The sequence below is a fragment of the Momordica charantia genome (assembly GCF_013281855.1).
Source record: "Momordica charantia cultivar OHB3-1 chromosome 11 unlocalized genomic scaffold, Mcharantia_2.0 BLBB01000011.1, whole genome shotgun sequence".
Taxonomy (NCBI): domain Eukaryota; kingdom Viridiplantae; phylum Streptophyta; class Magnoliopsida; order Cucurbitales; family Cucurbitaceae; genus Momordica; species Momordica charantia.
In genome coordinates this window covers 5,476,894-5,496,892 of record NW_028275159.1, presented here as the reverse complement: position 1 = coordinate 5,496,892, position 19,999 = coordinate 5,476,894, and the positions used below count along the sequence as shown (strand labels likewise).

At 37.4% G+C, this 19,999-nt stretch overlaps 2 protein-coding genes across 8 annotated transcripts; both read right to left on the bottom strand.

Moving 5' to 3' along the window:
- Positions 1–2,817: 2,817 nt before the first annotated feature.
- LOC111012911 (putative calcium-binding protein CML29) lies at positions 2,818–3,522 on the bottom strand. The gene has a single exon (XM_022287228.2). The coding sequence runs from the start codon at positions 3,520–3,522 to the stop codon at positions 3,025–3,027; it is 498 nt and encodes a 165-aa protein (XP_022142920.1). The 3' UTR covers positions 2,818–3,024.
- A 158-nt stretch (positions 3,523–3,680) lies between these two features.
- LOC111012920 (cytochrome P450 81Q32-like) lies at positions 3,681–10,721 on the bottom strand. 7 transcript variants are annotated; one of them, XM_088119403.1, is made up of 6 exons: positions 10,317–10,705; positions 9,801–9,879; positions 8,299–9,633; positions 5,538–8,230; positions 4,848–5,458; positions 3,681–3,822 (listed from the first exon to the last, which is right to left on the bottom strand). In XM_088119403.1, the coding sequence occupies exons 4-6, from the start codon at positions 6,525–6,527 to the stop codon at positions 3,801–3,803; spliced, it is 1,623 nt and encodes a 540-aa protein (XP_087975529.1). In that variant the 5' UTR covers positions 6,528–8,230; positions 8,299–9,633; positions 9,801–9,879; positions 10,317–10,705; the 3' UTR covers positions 3,681–3,800. The 7 variants fall into 7 exon arrangements, with proteins under 7 accessions (XP_087975529.1, XP_087975528.1, XP_087975525.1 ...); XM_088119402.1 differs by having other exon boundaries at positions 5,538–8,694; positions 8,772–9,633; XM_088119399.1 differs by having other exon boundaries at positions 5,538–8,991; positions 9,550–9,633.
- Positions 10,722–19,999: the final 9,278 nt, after the last annotated feature.

The window sequence follows — 19,999 nt, the reverse complement described above, 5'->3', positions numbered from 1 at the left end:
CCTTCTACGACGTCGTTCCGCTTCCTCCGCCGTGGCCCTCTTCCGCTGCGAATTCCGTCGTCGGAGTAGTCGGTCAGAGGAATTCCGGCAGAAAATGCAAGATCGGAAATTGGGTTCCGCCGGTCGTCACGGGTGATGCCGAAATCCTCCCCTCAGAAACCACCACCATAATGATTAAAAATATACCCAATCAATTGAGGTCTCTATTTATCAACTTCTATCATAGGATTTCATCTTCTTTTTTTTTTGTTTGTTTTTGTTTTTATAATTTTGATGAATTAATGTCTTCGAAACAGCATTTTTTTTCTTTTATTAATGTTTTGTATTGTTTGAATAGGCGACACCATCTTCTGAACATTTTAGACGAGCACTGCAAGTCGAAGAATGGAGCTTCTGACCGGGGCAGCCAAACCCAAAGGTCGTCGTACGACTTTGTGTACTTGCCCATGGACTTCCGGTCTGTAGTACTTGTCAGTATAATTACTGTAATAACCCTCGTGGATTTTGGTTTTGCATGTACTAAAAAGTAAAATTTGTATTCTATTCTTTCCATATATAGAAAGTATTGGTACAATGGGAAGATTTCAAATTTGGGGTACGCGTTTGTAAATTTCACGACCGCCGCCGCAGCCTCCGAGTTCTGTAAAGCCTATCACCGCCGCCACTGGGAGGTTCTACTCAACAATAAAGTCTGCGAAATAAGACGCGCCAAACTTCAGGTCCACTCCCAAACGTCGCCGTTTCATTTATTTTGTCAATTTAATTAAGATTAATGTTTGTTTTTTTTATAAACGGTGTCGTCTGGTTGATTTATTGCATGTTATATATTGTTATGTTCAGGGGCTTAAGGCTCTCATGGAAGCATTCAGGAACAAGATATTTTGGTGCCACGCCAATAACTATCTTCCGGCAGTGCTGGAGCCGCCGAGCGACGGTTGCCGGAGCTACAGAGCCACCCCCGTCGGTAGACGAATCAGTCGCCCGCCACCGAATCGGATGAAGAAGTGTGGCCAAAGCAAGTAAAAAAGAAAAAAAAAATTTAAAACTACTTGCTCCACATGATGCTACTGTTGTTCTTACGAGTACTCCATATTATGGTTTTTAGGGTTAATGCTTTCATTTCTCTGTAAGTAAATAAAATGGCGTGACATATATACATGCTTGGAAATTAGGGTTGTGAGTTTTCCAATAGCTTGTTTGTGTGTGGGGGATAGAAAGTGAAAGCAATGGAACTTGTTGGCAATGTATTTGATATTTCTATTCTTTAGTGTGTAGGAAAATAGTTGGTAGGAGTTTAAAAAAAGTTTGTGGCAAAATATTTTAAGAGACGATTAATATGTGTGTTGTGTGGCTTGATCTCATGCCTGAGGAGTTGGAAAACATTTAAAATTGTTGGGATTGTTCCTTAACCATGGTCGAAAGATATACGTATGGGCTGGGTTTGTTGAAAAATCTTCATATTTGAAGATATGCTTTAAAAGTATTTTTTTAAAGTGACAGAATGTTATTTATTATTATTTGTTTTAAATATTACATCGTCTCAAGAGCAGGACAAGGATGAAAATTTGGAATTTATGATTTTTTAGAAGTATTAATTACTAAAGTAAAGTTAAGTTCATGTTAGACTAATGTTATAAGAAAATACTTGGTTCTAATGAAAATCTTGTCTATACCATGATTAAATATTTGACAAATTATTCTTTTTTAAAAACAATTGCCAAAACGACTCCAGAACAAATATTTGACAAATTATTCTTTTTTAAAAACAATTGCCAAAACGACTCCGGAACAAACAAAAAAAAGGCGCGTGTGGCCCTTATGGACTGGATGTCGTTTTTGCATTTATTTCTCTTAATTGTTAGGTATTTAATGGTACTAATTAGAAATGAAATATTTTCTAATTTTATATATCATAAATATATATTATGTGGATTTTTCAATTTCGTGATATATTGTGAATCGGGTGCTTTTGAGAAGGGAAAAAAGAAAGAATCCTTCAAAAAGTTTGTTGAAAAGAAAAAGGAAAAAGAAAAAAAAAACAGAAGAATCCTAAGGAGAATGCATATCAGAATCTCTTTTATGTTAATTCGAACTTTAAGACACTTATTTTTATGGAGATCATGAGGGTTGAACTTTGAAAGTGATGAAACCAGCTAGCTAGCATACAAAATTAAATTTCGAATATTCCAATCAACAAAGTGTAGAGGAAAAATGTTTTAATTTTAAATGTTCAAAACTAGTCAAAGAGATTCCTAATTCCAACTTGCAAAATTAGGTTTATCCTCCACCTATAGAAATTAATCATGTTTTTACCTTCGTATAAATTAAACTTGTAAGGTTTAAGCAGCGAAAAAATCATTTCTTCTCTCGAGTGATTTCTTGAGTTAAGCCTCTTTGACCCGTTTGGATGATCTTGGAATTGATTTTCCAATTTCATCTAGAACTAAAAGTTCTCATTATCAATGGAGACCTGAGTGATAGATGAAGGCCTTAGTTCATTGGTATCTTAGGGGCTGCAAGAGATATCGATGACACATAGATTGACTTATTACTACCTTTCGACCTCTACTACAACCTTTAACTCTTCATTTTCACCTTTCTTGTTTCGAAATGAGTCCAGCACCGCCCGCCAATCTAATGAGACCTAGCAATCATCACGAAGTCTTCCATCCAATATAATCCTTTTTTTTTTAAAATTCACTTGATGGGTGGAATGAATATTTTTTTCAAAACCTCAAGATGAAGAACCACACAAAACCTGTAAAAATAAAAGTTCACCCCCACCCAAGAAAGGAAGAAAGGAAGAAAGCCACAGGATATGAAACGGCAGGATTAGGACTGAACACAGCAGAGCAGTGCAGTCTCTTCAAATAACACAAGAAAATACATGGGATGAAATTGTAAAGTGGAAGAAGAAGCAGAAACTTATTGATAAAGCAGAAACTATTGAAGTGAAAATACATATGTAAAAACGTAATTAGAAAAGTAGATAGAAACAGAGAGAAGAACTAATTAATTAAGGGGCTAGAGTTGGGGGTTGGAGTTGGGGTGAAGAGAATCAACAATAAGTTTCAAATCCTCAAGAAACACAGCTCCATCTTCATCCCCATCCATGGAAGCCACTATAGCATTACAATCCTCAACAGAAACCTCCAATCCCACATTCAAAAACACATCATAAAGCTCTTCCCCGCTCACCAGATCATCCCCATCTGCCTTCAGAGCCTCATAAGCAATCTTCAGATAGCTCCCCATCACCTCCCCCACCTCCACACTCCTTGCATTCATCTCCAGAAACTCCCCCATGCTCAGCAGCCCGTCTTTGTCCACGTCTCCTTCCTCCATCATCAAATTCACGTCTTCCTCGCTCAGGTTGTACCCGAGCGAACCCATGATCCCCCCGACCTCCGGTGCCGTGATCAGCCCATCATTGTCTGCGTCGAATGCTCGGAATGCTTCTATTAGGCTAAACATGTGGCTGAGACTCTCGGTCTCGGCCGATAGAGATCCTGCTTGGGCCATGGCTCGATGCGATCAAGCTGGTTTTGGTTTACGTTTGTGTAACAAGTGTGTTTTGGATCTTTGTATGTTGCAAGCCAGACAGAGGCATGTTTATATATAGGTCAAGATTGAACAGGGAGAGGGTAACGAAAGCAAAAGTGGGTTCTGAAATCTTATGCGGTTCAATTATTCAGCTGCCACCATGGGGAATAAGATTCTTGCCTACCCTAACTGTACACATCTATTTACTCACTTAAAGTTGGCATAAGATTCGGACGCAGAGCATCTGAGGCAGATGCTCAAGAATGAGAATATGATCTTCTGGTAAAATGAAAAGTAAATAATGAAATATTAACCCTGTTTTGTACATTTATGATAAAATTTGTATAGGAGAGTGTTCAGGTGTGGTTTGGTGACTATTTTTCATAGTTTATAGAAATAAGAAAGACCAGTAGATACTTTTCATTGATTCTATGAATTGTTTACCTGAATGGTTGCCGGTTTATATTCTCCAATGCTAATTAATATTAATCTAGTTGACTTATGAACCCATCGGAAAAAGAGAATAACTTTTCAAATTACATTAAAAGTTTATTCAATTATTTGAAATATCCTTATAAATCATGGAAGGAAGCTATAGAAGTGAATCGTTTATAATAGTTCCCTGAGATTTGATTTATTCTTAAACTTTAAATATTATGGATTTTGTTTCCCCTTTTTGAACACAACATGTGGGGATGAGGATCGAACTCACAACCTCTTAGTTGTAGATATATACCAATTACTGCGAGCATAATGCTCGCTTTGGTTTAAAAATTATCGAATTGAGCATTAATTTGTGTTAAAATTAATCTCACTTCAAAACTAAGTTAAAAAGTTTGTCTAAGGATCAATCTGCACTAAATAGTTAAGAAAGTCTCTAAACAAAACAACAAAATGCTTAAACCAAATCTAGAAAGCATCCAGCTAGATCAAAGAACCATTATCTACAAATAGCATTCCAGTCTTAAGAATGCTCACAACTAGCTAACTAAAATTCTATAGAAAATAGAAAACCCAAAGTAAGAGGAGTTATAAATTTGGCCCATCTAACTACATGAAAATGTCCGACGTTCACTTAATTAAAGTAAACTTAATAACAGTATGTTGATTGATATTGAAATAGTAACCAACAACAGTCGTATCTAAAATGTAAACTATATAAGCCCCAAACTAAGCACAGTATATTTGAGTTAATTATTTAGATTTGGTGTGAAGTATTTAACATTATTTTACACGGCATCAGTATATAACCTAAGCTGGTAAGATACATTTCAGAGCAAATAGATTTGGATGTGTAAACTTACATGGCGCGGTAGAGAATTGGACGGGGCCTGCACTTTGCTTGTAAGGGGTGGGCCTTGGGCATGGTGAGGCCTGTTCTCTCGGCCATGTCCACCATTTCCTCTCCAATTCTGTCCCACTCAAAGCACTGAATCAGCGACCCCACCACCAGCCCCACCACTTTCACCGCCAGCGTCTCCCCCGGGCACCCCCTCCTCCCAAACCCAAACGGCACATATCTCAACCCATCTCCGCCGCCCGCTGCCGCCTCCAAGAATCTCTCCGGCCTGAACGCCGCCGGCTCCTCCCAGTTTCTGCCGTCGTTGTGGATCGCCCACACGTTCACCAGTAGCATTGTGCCACGTGGGATGTGGTACCCACCCACGGTACAATCTGCGGACGACTCATGGGGCACCAGTAAGGGCCCCACCGGGTACATCCGCAGCGTCTCCTTTATTACGCACTGCAGATACCGAAGCTTTTCCAAATCAGATTCGTCGACATGTCGTTCTTGGCCAACGACATCATCTATCTCGGCTCTTACTTTTGCCAGAGCGTGAGGATGGTTCAGCAGTAACGACATCGCCCACTCCATGGTCGCAACCGTCGTGTCGGTTCCAGCAGATAGTAGAACCTGTAAATATTTATGATTAGCAAAAAGGTAACTAATTAACAAGTAGTTAGTTCTTAATTAATTTCAGATTTCATATTACCAGCATGAGGCTTGTGATGATTTCATCGGTGTAGTAATCGGGATCCGATTCTTGAAGAGACAACATCACTTCGATCATCGTCTTCTTCTTCGTCTCTGCTGATAATGGAGATTCGATGCACGTCTCATTCTTCCTTCTGTGCTCCTCTACGAGATTCTGAATGAATCTATCCCTCCTCTCCCGCAGATTAATATATCTCTTTTTGGTTCTTCCGCTTCCAATCCACTTCAATATTGGCAAATAATCTGCAAAATTAGTCCCGGCCAGTTGAAATGTTTCAGTAACGATCGCCTGGAAATTCCGAGACTCCTCTGCATCGGCTGCGTCGTCTCCAAAGTAACGCTTCCCTCCGATCATCGTCATCATTACGTTAAGCATGAACTCAAAGAGCACTGCTCTGATGTCCACAATCTGATCTGATTTCTGGTGGAGGCTGTGGAGTAGGGAATGGACCTCGTCGGCGCGTGTGGAGGAGAGAGCTTGGAGATTAGTGGAGGAGAGGAGATGAGAGGCGATTCGACGGAGGTTGCGCCAGTGATCGCCATAAGAAGCCCAAACAAGAGAAGTGTAGTCATAGCCTAAATGTTTACCGGCGAGAAGGCGAGGGCGGTTAGCGAAAATGACGTCGTTTTTGGTGAGACATTGGTCAGCGGCGAAAGGGGAAGAGACGAGAAGGACCGGACGAGATCCGAATCGGAGGAGGAGAATGGGACCGTAGCGGTCGGAAATTTTGGCGAAGGTCCGGTGAAGGGGTGGCTTGAGAAGGTGGAGGTGGCCGACAAAGGGGAGGGCTGGGAAAGGGGATGGTGGGCGTTTCTGAACTCTGCTGAGAAGACGAAGAATCAAGACGTGAAGAGCATAGAAGAAGAAGAAATACAGGAAGATCCACCCCATTTTTTGTGGCTGATTTTTGGGAGCTTGAAGAAGAAGAAGAAGGCAGCACCCACTGTGAGCGGTGAAAAATAAGTGGCCAAAATTGAAGGATATCATTTATTTTTCTAAACTTGGAAAACTTTATAAAATATAATTTCGCTTACATGATAGAGAATAAATCTCAGATTATTCAACATGATAACAAAGAGAACTCTATTTATTAGCAAAATGACATTATATCGTACACGGTAACATGCCAATTTTCAGAAAAGTAAGACACGACACACCATGGACACGTTAATTTTTATATTAAAATATATTAAATATTAAAAAAACTATTTAATTTTAAATAAAAATTGACTTAAATAATTAAGGAAAAGTAGAGATATAAAATATGTTAAAATATTAATTTGGTCCCTGAACTTGCAGCCTTGGTTCAGTTTGGTTACCGTACTCTGAAAATATTCGTTTTGATCCACAAAATGTACATTTTGACTCCTCTACTTTTAAAAAATGACCACTTTAATCCTTTAATTTTATTTTTAATCTCATTTGTTATATCACAATTTAAACATGAGACTAAAATCAATATATTTCTTCAAATGTAAACATTACTTTATACGAAAGAGTTGTCGTTATGTGTAAAATATGTGTTAAAATTTTATGAAGAGGAACTAAAATGATAAAAAAGTATAGAAAGTATAGAAATTAAAATGAATATTTTCAAAATACAAAGACTAAACTTGGTTCGGAGTACAGGGACCAAAATGAACACTTTCAAAGTACGAGGACCAAAATGAACAAAGTACAAAAATCAAACTAGTATTTTAACCTATAAGATATTCAAAGAAAAAAAAAAAGAGAATTTGCAGAGATAAAAAGGATATGGTAAGAAAACAGAATTATTACTAAAATTTAAACAAGGCCTCTCATCTTTTAGTCTTGGAAAAAAGCACTGCCTAGACATAAATATTAGAAGTGAAAAACTGCCGTTTGTTAGACATGGAGGAGAGATTGCATGCATAATAATGAAGGAGAGATTGCATGCAAAAAAATTGCCACTTGTTAGCATGCACTCCTTACTATTCTTCCCAACTCTTATTTCGACTCCGCCTTCTTTTTTTTCTTTCGACCCTTCTTCTTTCAACTCATCCAAAAGCGAGAAACCAGAATTGGAGGAAGATTAAGCGTAGGTAGCAGAAAAGGACGGCTGACTTAGAGGAGATTTTGCATGGGTGCAGAAGCTTTCGTGGAGATGGGCTTGTGGGTAGTTAAAAACTAAAAAAGAAATGGAAAACCTAATGCGCTGGTGGGCTGAAAGAGAGAATATGGAAGGAAATGAATTTCGCGTGCCGCCCGCGTGTCCTAGACGCACGTGTCTGTATAAAAATAAAAAATAAAAATATTGGACACGTGTCGGAAGCGTGTCCGACACCGACACTCCCCTAAATTACGTGTCCGTGCTTCCTAATATAAAGGAATATGTTTTAACCTTGTAAAAGTATAACAAAATAGACAAGGACATGGGAGAGAAGTCAGGCACGTAGACCAAGAAATGTACTAAATTTCATTGTGTTCAAGAACATGGTAGAGAAATCAGGCACGAAGACTAAGAAATGTAGAAATTATTTTGTTTTGGTCACATTTCCACGTCAACTTTACTGGTCCATAAATAATCAGCTCAAAAGCACAACAGCATTCCAAGTCATTTAAAAAAGGTAGCAAGAGAACAAGGAAAAAGTTACTTATCTCAGCATCTTGGAATCAGGTTCGTCTATGCTTTTGTTAAGCGAAGATGTGAGTACTTGGTATGTAAAGCCCTGACAAGTAGTAGCCACAAACTCAAGTACTTAAAAGAAGAAGAAAGTAGCATACGGAAAAGATCAACCTTTTCAGCAAAATGGAAGTTAAAAGATATTTTTCTTTGGCAACCCAACTCCACAGTTGGAAGACTTCCCTTATAGTTATGCCAACCTAAATATATCTTCAATAATTGCTGCACAATGAACAAAAGTAAACAGAAACAGAGGAAATGAAAAAAGAAAAAAGAGGTTTCATTACCGATGCCATCATAATCACTAACATCATACAAGCTCTTTGATTTGATTCTTCGTGGCTAGAATGAAGTGGTTAAACAATTTGAATTGTGCATGTTATTGTGCCCAGTACCATATTGGCATGTCATTAGACACCTATATTCCCGCAGCCGAAAGTGCTGGTCATCAATCTGACTCCAATTATCTCACTGACCGAATCCAATACTCTGCTGAAGATATGTTAAAAGCTGTGAAAGATAAACGTTATAAGCAATTTTTGAAATTATTTGTAGCATCATTTGTGGATTGAGCCACAAAATGTGACCTGGTAGATTATTATGGCAAAGGTGGTAATGATTCGACTCTATCCTCTAGTACATCCAAGGCTCAAAACTTTCTGATTTCTAATGGAGACATGAAACTCGAGCCTTCCAAAGGTATGGTAATCTGCCTTTGAGCTTCACACAAATCTCCATCTCCCTAAAATCCTGAGCAATCCAACTCCACTCCTGGAGAATTTCTCTTACGCCAACCTAAATGTAATCCTTCCAAGAAATACACATTACACAAAAAAGTTGTTGAACTAATTAACATAAAAGAAATATGCCCAAAGCAACAAGGAATCATTTCATATTTTTACAATAAATCTGCCAACCATCAAATGTTCATGTTCCAAAATTAGAAGTATTGCCTAATTTACATAATTCGCTAGTCCAATAAATCTGCCAACCATCAAATGTTCATGTTCCAAAACAAGAAGTATTGCCTAACTTACTTAATTTGCTAGTCCAATAACTCGTGAGATATTTACTACAGCAAATAGGTTGCTCCAATAATTTTTTGACCTAGGGCCAACCACAGGAATTTTCACCAATAGATTCCTTCTCCCAATCGAAATTGATATTGATGGTAGTTCTCCCATAAAAAAAGTTAAATGTTCAAGAAGATAACTGAGAAAATCTCTATTTGCCAAAATACTACTTCATATGGTTACATGAAAAAAATAACAATACAGAGTTGTTTTGTAATAAATCTAAATAGCTTTTAAACGTAAAAACTTCTAGCTTACAAATTTTGTACACAAAAAGATTAGTGGATCTCACCTTAGCAATCTACGGCCGAAAATTGGCTTCAAATCGACAATTCCTTGCCATGGTTTGCCTGGCCACATCAATTCCACTCTTGCTCTGCATCAATGGTTTATAATTTTGTACCCAAAAAACGTTTGTTGTATGTTTGACTAAAAGAATCAAGTAATGAGCCACTATTGACTATCATCATAGAAATCTATAAATTTTATACTTCCACCTTACAAGTTATAAGATCCAATACATTCTAATGAGAATGCAACTACCTTTCAGCACCAGCAACAACAATAAGTCAATCATCAGCCTTCCCCTGTATTCTCGCAACACCTAAAAGTCTGACGATCCCTGAAGAAATTTGACATTGTGATCTGAGTGATTGATGATCATGGTCCATTGTGTTGAGCGATAAAAATGTAACTTTCACAACCGAAATGCCACTGCAATTTTGCAGTTCGATGTTATAGCATCACATTCTACAACGAATGTTATCATCAAGACCGGCAGATGGATTCTAAACTAGCCACCATAAAATTACGAGAAAAATAAGCACAGATTGATAGCATAATAATCTAAACAGCTAAAAATTAAGGAAAATAAGAGGCCATACATACACCTACAAGACATTAAAGTATAAACATGATCGGAGTCCATGAAGAAGGAGGACGAGAACGGTCGACCTAGAAGTGAAATCAGTTCCATCATTGCAAATGACGGGGTCTACTATGATGAGAAATGCAAGAAACTAGGAGAGAACGAAATCAAAATAGTGGCGAAAATCTTACGTGGTGATCGCGAAGAAGAGGAACAACGATCGGACTACGCCAGTCGCTTCTGGTAAAGGATCCCGGCCTGCGCTCGAACTGGAACAATGATCATCATCTTGTAGTATAGCCTCAGTCTTTTCATCGATCAGCAAACAGTTCCATTTCGTTGTCTCAAAAAATTTATCGACGCTTCTCCGAAGAATGATCGAAAAGATATCGCACCGCTTCATCATCTCATTGCAAAGAATATCGAGAAACAATGGCTGCCCGTCGATTCCTCATTGTCATTCAGCGAACTCCCGATTCTGAAGCAGTTGGAAGACAAAAGAGAGACTGAAGTAGAGAGAGCGCGAGATGGAGAGGCGGGGAAATGCAAACCCTATATATAGGGCATGGCAGCGTAACTTGGACGCAGTGGGACTTTGACCCGGTCATTCCTTCACTCTTTGCCAGCTGTCAATCCGTCGCAGCGCAAAACTGCCAGCTAACGGCCAAAAGGTGTAATTAATAAAAACCGTTATCAATATCAATTTCTATGATTTAAACGAAAATTTAACCTACACCCGAAACAAGAAAATAATAAATAATAAAACGAAATTTTAACAAAGGGGCAAATTTGGTTTGATTTTCAACAACTACAGACAATCCAAGAAGTACATTGATCAGACTTAACATGTTGCACCGAATATTGAACCATTCTCATGTGAATAGCAGAGACTCAAAATATCGCCCTCTTATTGGAAAATGGGGGAATAATTAAAAATAATAATATTACGTGTCTTTGATTTCAATGCAATGAAAAAAAGTCACTCAGTTGTAGACATTACTTTCGTGGATGAAGTCCTAGAAGATCAAACCGGTGAAATTCCGTCATTGTAAAGGACGTTCTCTACTGTGATGGTGAATTCGGAGAAGGATGTATGAGAAGAATATCAAATCAATGCAACAAATGAGAAGGGAACGAATTCAAAATAGTGGTGAAGAGTTTACGTAGTTATCGCGATGAACGATGGACAATGATCGGACTACACAACCTGTCGCCTGTAGTGTAGCCTCGGTCTCTTCATAGACGAATATCGATGCGCTGCTTCTATCTAGTTGCGAAGAATATCGAGGAACAATGGTTGCCGGTCACCGAAAAATGGTTTAACGAAGGAGAAAGAGAGATGCACTCCTCGCCATACAGCGACTCCACAAAAAATGAAGCAGTTGGGAAAACAGAGAGAGAGTGGACAGATCGAGCGCGAGTTGTGGAGGCGGAAAATGCAAACCCCATATAAATAGGGCAAGTAACTTGTATAGTAAGCCAGCGTAACTTGGAAGCAGTGGGACATTGACTGAGTTAGACTTATGCCAGCTGGCAATCGTAAAAACCGCAATCCTCTAAAACTGCAAAATTGACAGCTAATGGCCAGGTGTGATTAATTAAGACCGTTAACATATTAATTTGTAAGATTTTACTATTTTAGACCAAAATTTATTTAATTTTCCCAAGTGCTCGACATTAAAAAAAGCAGCAAATTGATATTTAACCCACGATCCTCATGCCTAACATAAGAGCTAGGAATTATAAGCCAGCAAAGAGAACCACAGAGTGCAATTTTGAATATGTTACATACTCTAAAGATATTTTCAAATGATTCAACCATTTAAAAGTTTACAATGCAACTAGAACTTATGCTAAATAGAACCCACTATTATTGCAAAAATTGGCGAATACAACCCACCATCATTAAAAATTTAATATTTGTACCAAAAGCAAGCCGGGGAGAGAAATGCAAAAATAGAGACTTTTAAAAAGATAAAGAGCCGACAATTTTTCAATAGTAAGGACATGATTTGGTTCTCATGAACTAAATAATTCAATAAATTACTTGAGTTACACCAGGCATACAAGAAAAATGAATACAAATCGATGTTAAAATAATTCTTATGATTAATATACTTGAAGATTGGGAACTTATCTTCGTCAATCGTGATAGTTCTCCATAATCATACAAACAAAAAATGGTAATGTTTTAACATAAATATGATTACTCCTAGACTCGATTAAAGCTACAACCTACAAGAGAAGAGAAAGGACTATATGCTCAAGTATTTTATAGTACGAGGAATTCACCCTCGAGACAAGAAAATTAAAAACTCAATGCATAGAAAATTCAGTAAAAACATTATTGATTAACAAAAAATTTGAGGCAGGTAACTAAAACAAAATTATCGACCCATAGTGAGTAGTTCAAATAAGAAAAAACTTCAATGTTTTACTAAGAACCACAAATTGCAAAATAAACAAAATAGCAATGCTAAATTCTAAAACATACAAAAATAATAACCATAAAAAGTTATCACCAAAAAAATAAAAAAGAGAACTTGAGCACGAATAAAGCTGTAGAATGACCAGCTAGCATAGATGTCATTTTCGTCCAAGTGACCGATGTTATTGAGTTAAGTTGCTCCATAACTGAATTTACGTACCACATCCTAGTATGAAAAATTTTACAATTCAAAGGCAAATGGAAGAAAATAACAACAAATGCTTTGTGCAAATCATGTTACATACTTCCTAGGAATGTAAGGCTCAGTGATCATTTCCTCCATCTGTATTTTGGCTTCAACGACCTACTTAATCCACCATACAAACGTCATGGAGAATATATATACAGCGAGAGTCATCATTAGTTATACGTGGAGACAACATAAGTTCTCAATCACATAGTTGACAGATCATTTTTTCGTATTTCTAGAATTCGTGTATCACAACCATCAAAATTTCCTTAATAATTGAAAGCATTAGATCAGAGACAACATGCACAAATAGTAAATCCAAGCTAATAAAGACTACTCACTCGAATCGGAGGTCAGTCGTCCTCTGATTTCTTGTTTTCTTTCAATGCACTGCGTGAAAGATTTTAAACAAATAAGCCTCTTAACTTCAATCTACAAGGTGCTAGCAAGAGTTCTCTCCGAACATTTCAAGAAGGTCCTGCCATCCACCATCTCTATAAATCAAAGTGCATTCATTGGAGACAAATACTTGATCCCATTCTTATTGCCAACAAATTGGTAGAGGAATACAAATGGCTAAAGAAGCAAGGTTGGATCTTGAAACTTGACCTCGAAAATCAACATGGTGGATTGGGACCTCCTTGAAATTGTCCTAAAACCAAATTCTCGATCTTTATAAATGGGAGACCACGAGGAAGAATTTCAACCTACTGAGGCTTAAAAGCAAGGAGATCCTCTTTTTCCTTTCCTTTTTTTCTAAAGACCTTGTTGAAGGCTTCATTGTCGGGCAACAGAAAACTGCACATCTCTCATCTTCAATTTGCAGAAGATAGGTTGCTACTTTATAAAGATGATGATAGTTCGTTGAATTATTTGCAGAACTCTATCGATTTATTTGAATGGCTTTCAGATCTAAAAATGAATTGGGATAAATCCTCTATTTGTGAAATCAACATTGATCAACAAAGGATAAGTCAGCTATCCTCTAGGCTTGAATTCAAGGCGGTCTAGTCTCTCTTCTGTTCTACTATCTATGTTTGCCACTTGGAAGGAACCCAAAGTTACTCATGTTTTGACAACTCATCCATGAGAAAATTTCAAAGAAATTGGCAAAATGGAGTCATTTTGATCTTTCAAGAAGGAGAAGATTAACTATTTGCAATTCGAATCTAGCCAACATTTCAACGTATTTTAAACTCCTCTCATCGGTTATTAAGGAACTTGAGTGTTCTTTGCGGAAATCTTTTCTAGAAAGTGATGCTTATAGGCTGATAATCATGTACTGCTTTCGCATATTTTTTCTTTGGGATGGGGCATGATGGTTTATTCATGGATATTAACCGTAAATATTAATGGTTATTTTATTCTTATTTTCTATTATGTATTGAGCCTTTCTCCTATATAAGAAGACTATGTATTTCTTGATACATATTGGAATACAAATATTTTATTCTATCCAAATATTTTATTTCATCCAAATCAAGTAGGCATATAAAGATTTCATTGAGGTTAGCATTGATGATATCATTTTTTCAAAAAAATCTGGAACGCCATCATGATACCATTTTAGTTTGGATTTTTGCCACCAATAAATTTCTTCGTTAGCTGCCATATCTAAAAGTTGTACCTTTATGTAAGTCTGCTCATTCTGAAAAGCTAGGGACAGGGGCTATACTTTCTACATCATCAATTTCCTTGAGTATCAAAACAGGTTTGATTCAATTTCCTTGAGTATCAAAACAGGTTTGATTCATTTTCCACGTAGGGAAGCATAAAAGGAAAGCAACTGTAGGCTGTTTCTTTTTTTGAGTGCATACCTCCAAAAGTATCTTTGTTGATTTCAAGGATTTAAGCTTCACCATCAATCCATGCCCTAGCCATGGAGAGGATTGTTTATCCACCAAGAATCAAGAAAGGGATGGAAAGAGGGATGAAGCAGCCACATGTTCTTGGATCTGAAGGGAGTTGGACCCGATTTAATGTACCCAAAATCCAACTGAATTGGGAAGTAATCCGAGGTTACTCTGATAAGTCTAATAAAAATTATTATATCGATGCAACCAATATTTAGGGACAGCCACATATTGTGGCAACCATTGGTTCTGTTATGAGGTAACAAAAATTTAGGGACAACCGACATATCAAAGCTTGGTCATTTATTTCGAGGAAACTAATAGTTAGGAACAACCAACATATTGATGCAATCATAGTTCCTTCATTTTAAGGCAACTATAGGTCCTTTATTTTGAGTCAACCAATACTTAGGGATAACCAAAGTATCGAGACAACTATTAGTCTTATAATTATAGCCAACAAATATTAAGGGAAAATCAACATATTGAGGCAGCCATTTATCCTCTTCTTTCAAGACAACCAATATTTTGAGACATCTTACATATTAAGACAACTATTTGTGTTTAATTTTGAGGCGACTAATATTGAAGGACAACTGACATATCAAGACTTTGGTCCTATATTGGGACAAACGACATAACGTGCAACTATTTGTCCTATATTTCAAGTCAACCAATATTTAGGGACAATCAACCTACTGCGGCAATCACTGTTCCTTTATATCTGAACAACCAATATGTAGGGACAATTGAAAAATGAAGGCAACCCTTGGTCCTCAATATTTAGGGACAACCGACATCAAGAAGAACCCATTCGTCATGTATTTCAAGTCAACAAATTTAGGGACAACTGACATACCGTGGCAACCATTGGTCCATTGTTTCGGGACAACAAATATTTAGATACAACTCACAAATCAAGGATTGGTCCTATATTTAGAGGCAACAAATAAGTAGGGACAGCTGACATATCTTGACCAAAAGACCTTAAAGAGAATCCCATGCATGCTCTTCAAGAAAAATGGATGAATAAATAATCAAAGGCACTCACCCGTTACCCATGATTTATAAACATGTACCTAGAAAACTGGTTTTCAACCGAATCAATCAACTCGATTCTTCTACTCACCTAAAACATAATCAATACAACCATTAAACTTGAAGAAAAAAAGAACTTTTCTTTTCAATTTTTGTATGCATTTTGTTTTCCATCTCTAAAACATGCATTTTTTTGGTCAAAGGAAGAGAAAGTGTGAGCGGAGAGACAGAAACAAACCTTGATCGCTTTCCTACCATAGCCATTTCAGGTGAGTTCGAAAGCTTGAAAAAAATCACATAAAATGATCCTTTCAAGTCATGACATCATTTGTCAATGTTTGACCAAAAGACCTGGAAGAGAATTACATATATGTTCTTTAGAAAAATGGAGAAAAAAATAATGCAATGCACTCACCCATTACCCTTGATTTATAAGCATGTGCTGGGGAACTGGATTTCAAGCGAATCAATTAGCTCGGTTCTTATACTTACCTAAAACATAATCATACAAACTTCAAATTTGATAAAAAGATATAAGGATTGAGAAAGAGTACCTGAAATTGAGAGGAGATAGACGGGACGGATTACTGCTTTTCTTTTCAACTTCGGAACGTATTTTGTTTTTTAAAACTACAAAATGCATTTTTATTAGTTATAGGGAGAGAAATAGTGACTGGAGAGAGAAACAAAATTTGATGTCTTTCATACCAGACCCTCCCTTCCATAGCCATTTTGGGTGAGTCCGAAGTCTTGAAAAAATCACATAAAAATAGTTCTTTCAAGCCATGGCATCATCTGTCAACGTTGACCCAAAGACCTGAAAGAGAATATCATGCATGTTCTTCAAGAAAAATGGAGCAAAAAATAGTGCATTGCACTTACCCAAAATTGGTTTTCAAACGAATCAATGAGATCGGTTCTTCTATTTACCTAATACATAATCATACAACCATTACAATTGAAGAAAATAGATTCAGATTGAGAAAAAGTACCTAAAGTCGAGAGAGAGATGGAATAAACAAACCTCTGCAACTTTTCTTTTCTTTTCAACTATTCTGTTTTCCACCTCTGCAAAATGAATTTTTATTAGTTAGATAACAGAAAGAGTGAGTGGAGATAAAGAAACAAACCTTGACGTCTTTCCTACCAAACCCTTTCTTCCATATCCATTATGGGAGAGTACGAAGTTTGAAAAATCACATAAATTACTCTTTCAAGTTGTGGCATCATTGATCAATATTTGATGCAAATACCTCAAAGGGAATTAAATAAATGTTCTTTAAGAAAAATGAAGCAAAAAATAATGCAATGTACTTACCTATTGACCTTGATTTATAAGCATGTACCAGGAAACTTGGTTATCAAACGAATCAATGAGCTCAATTCTTCTATTTACCTGAAACATAATCATAAAACCATTACTATTGAAGAAAAGAGATTCAGATTAAGGAAAATGAGAGAGATGAAAGGATTACAACTTTTATTTCAACTCTGTACATATTTTGTTTTCCACCTCTACAAAATGCATTTTTATTAGTTAGAAAACAGAAAGAGCGAGTGGAGATAGAGAAACAAACTTTGATATCTTTCTTACCAAATCCTCTCTACCATGTTCATTTTGGGTGAGTCCAAAGATTGGAAAGATCATAAAAAATGATTTTCTCAAGTCATGACATCATCAATTAATATTTGACCCATTTGACCCATTTGACCCAAAGGGCTGAAAGAGAATCACTTGCATGTTCTTGAAGAAAAATAGAGCAAAAAATATCAAAGGCTCTCACCCATTGCCCGTGATTTATAAGCAAGTACCTGGAAAACTGGTTTTCAACCGAATCAATCAGCTCGATTCTTCTACACACCTGAAACATAATCAGTACAACCATTGAACTTGAAGAAAAAAGATAGGGCTTTAGAAAAATTACCTGAATTCAACAGAGAAATGGAAGGAGTACAACTTTCCTTTTCCACCTCGAAAGAACTCTATATTACTAAAGACTGTCCAAATCGCTAGACTCAGTGCCATGTCCACCTCGAAAGAGCTCCATATTACTTTTAAAAAGCTAAGAACCTTTCCCTCGTGATTCTAAAGCACGGCTCCCATCCCCACTCTCATATCGTCTTGTTTAATCGCGACATCAATGTTCATTTTTGACTGGTGTAAGGGAGGGGCTTCCGCGCTGACGTGGTTGGGTTTCTGATGTGGTAAAATATCACTCGTTGATGTTCCCTTTTGATTTGCCTCTTTATACCGTTGAGCATAATTTTGAGCTCAAGTCCATATTGCTCCTCAATCATAGGTTGCCTCCTTTCTCCACATCCCTTAAAAACAAAATTATTCCTTAGATTCCACACTGCCCATGTCATGATCAGGAAGATTTCTAAATTACCTTTCTCCACATCCCTTAAAAACAAAATTATTCCTTGGATTCCACACTGCCCATGTCCATGTCATAATCAGGAAGAACTCTAAATTGGTTTTATCTAGATTGTCTTTAGACCACCACAAGGTCAGAAAGCGAAGTTATCGTTCAAAGCCAATTATCATAGTAGAAAGGTGTTTCTTTCCAAAGGCTCTTACTCTATTTGCACCTCGACAGAGCATTGATAAAATTTTATTTTAAATGGCCACATCTTCCATGCTGCTCATGGTTCAAGATTCTCTTTCTCATTAAATTTTCTCCTAAAAGCACTCCAACCTACCCAAAAACCTTAACCTTGGTTGGGATGTTTGAATGCCATAAGGTCTTCCACCACTACAAAAGGGTGTGAAATTGTCGGACAAAGTCGAGCTTGCAACGTCATGCACGGTCAAACAACCAACACCTTTCCAAAACCATCTTTTTATTAATGGATAAGCCCTTTTGTCGAATGAGAGAGCGATCGTAAGAGATCTCGTCTCTCTTGGGGCAAGCATGTTGTGACTAGCAAGCTAGGTCGTTTCTTATCATTGAAAGCCAACAAACGGAACAACCACGTGCAAGCATCGTCGAAGAAAGCCCACTTTGAGTTCGACTCGACAACCCGTCCTCACTCCCTGCCAAATGGAGGAGCATGGGTGTACATTCAATCTAATATCCCATGAAAGGTGTTGGGTGGCGAAGCAAACCCTGGTCATATATTTTAAGGCGACATATCAAGGCAACCAATTATTTTAATGGACAACCGATATATTGAGGCAACCATTGGTTCTACATTTTGAGGTAACCAATTTTTAGGATAACCAATATATTGAGACAACCAACATCATATCAAAACAACCAACTTTTAAGGACAACCAACATCATATTAACAACCAACTTTTAGGGACAACCAACCTATCAAATCAAGACAACCAACAATCAATGTTTAGGGACAACCAAGCTATCATATCAAGGCAATGTTTAGGGACACAACAACATATCTTTAGGGACAATCAATATGTTGAAGCAAACATTTGTCCTACATTTCGAGGTAACCAATTTTTAGAGACAAACCGACATATAAAGGCATAATATTTCAAGCCAACCATTGATCTATATTTCTTTAAGGGACAACAACATGTCAATGCAACTATCAGTCCTTGAGAAAAGACGACTCATTAAGGTAACCAATAATTGGACATCGACACATCGAGGCATCTATTGATCCCATATTCAAGACAGCCAATAATTAGGAACAACTGACGTATTAAGGCTACTATAGGTACTATATTTGAAAGCAACCAATAATTAAAGATAATCGACAAACCGAGGCAATTATCGATCCTATATAAAGGCAGCCAATTTTTAGGGATAACCGACACATCGAGGCAGTCAATTTTTAGGGACAACCGACACATCGAGGCAGCCAATTTTTAGGGACAATCGACACATCCAGACAGCCAATTTTTAAGGACAATCGACACATCGAGGCAACCAATTGGTCCTCAAACCAACTTTTAGGGACAGCCAACTTTTAAGGACAACCAACACATCGAGGCAGCCAAGTTTTAAGGACAAACGACACATCGAGGCAGCCAACTTTTAGGGACAACCGACACATCGAGGCAGCCAACTTTTAGGAACAACCGACACATCGAGGCAGCCAACTTTTAGGGACAAACGACACATCGAGGCAGCCAACTTTTAGGAACAACCGACACATCGAGGCAGCCAACTTTTAGGAACAACCGACACATCGAGGGAGCCAATTTTTAGGGACAACCGACACATCCAGGCAACCAATTTTTAGGGACAACCGACACATCGAAGCAACCAATTGGTCCTCAAACCAACTTTTAGGGACAACCAACACATCGAGGCAGCCAATTTTTAAGGACAATCG

Bases quoted from the DNA above. Each gene is read 5' to 3' on its own strand.
- LOC111012911 (XM_022287228.2), bottom strand. From the start codon at position 3,522: ATGGCCCAAGCAGGATCTCTATCGGCCGAGACCGAGAGTCTCAGCCAC.
- LOC111012920 (XM_088119398.1), bottom strand. From the start codon at position 6,527: ATGATATCCTTCAATTTTGGCCACTTATTTTTCACCGCTCACAGTGGG. The intron at 5,459-5,537 runs GTAATATGAAAT...AAATATTTACAG, and splicing joins TCATCACAAGCCTCATGCTG to GTTCTACTATCTGCTGGAAC. The intron at 3,823-4,847 runs GTAAGTTTACAC...TCATTTTACCAG, and splicing joins CCAATTCTCTACCGCGCCAT to AAGATCATATTCTCATTCTT.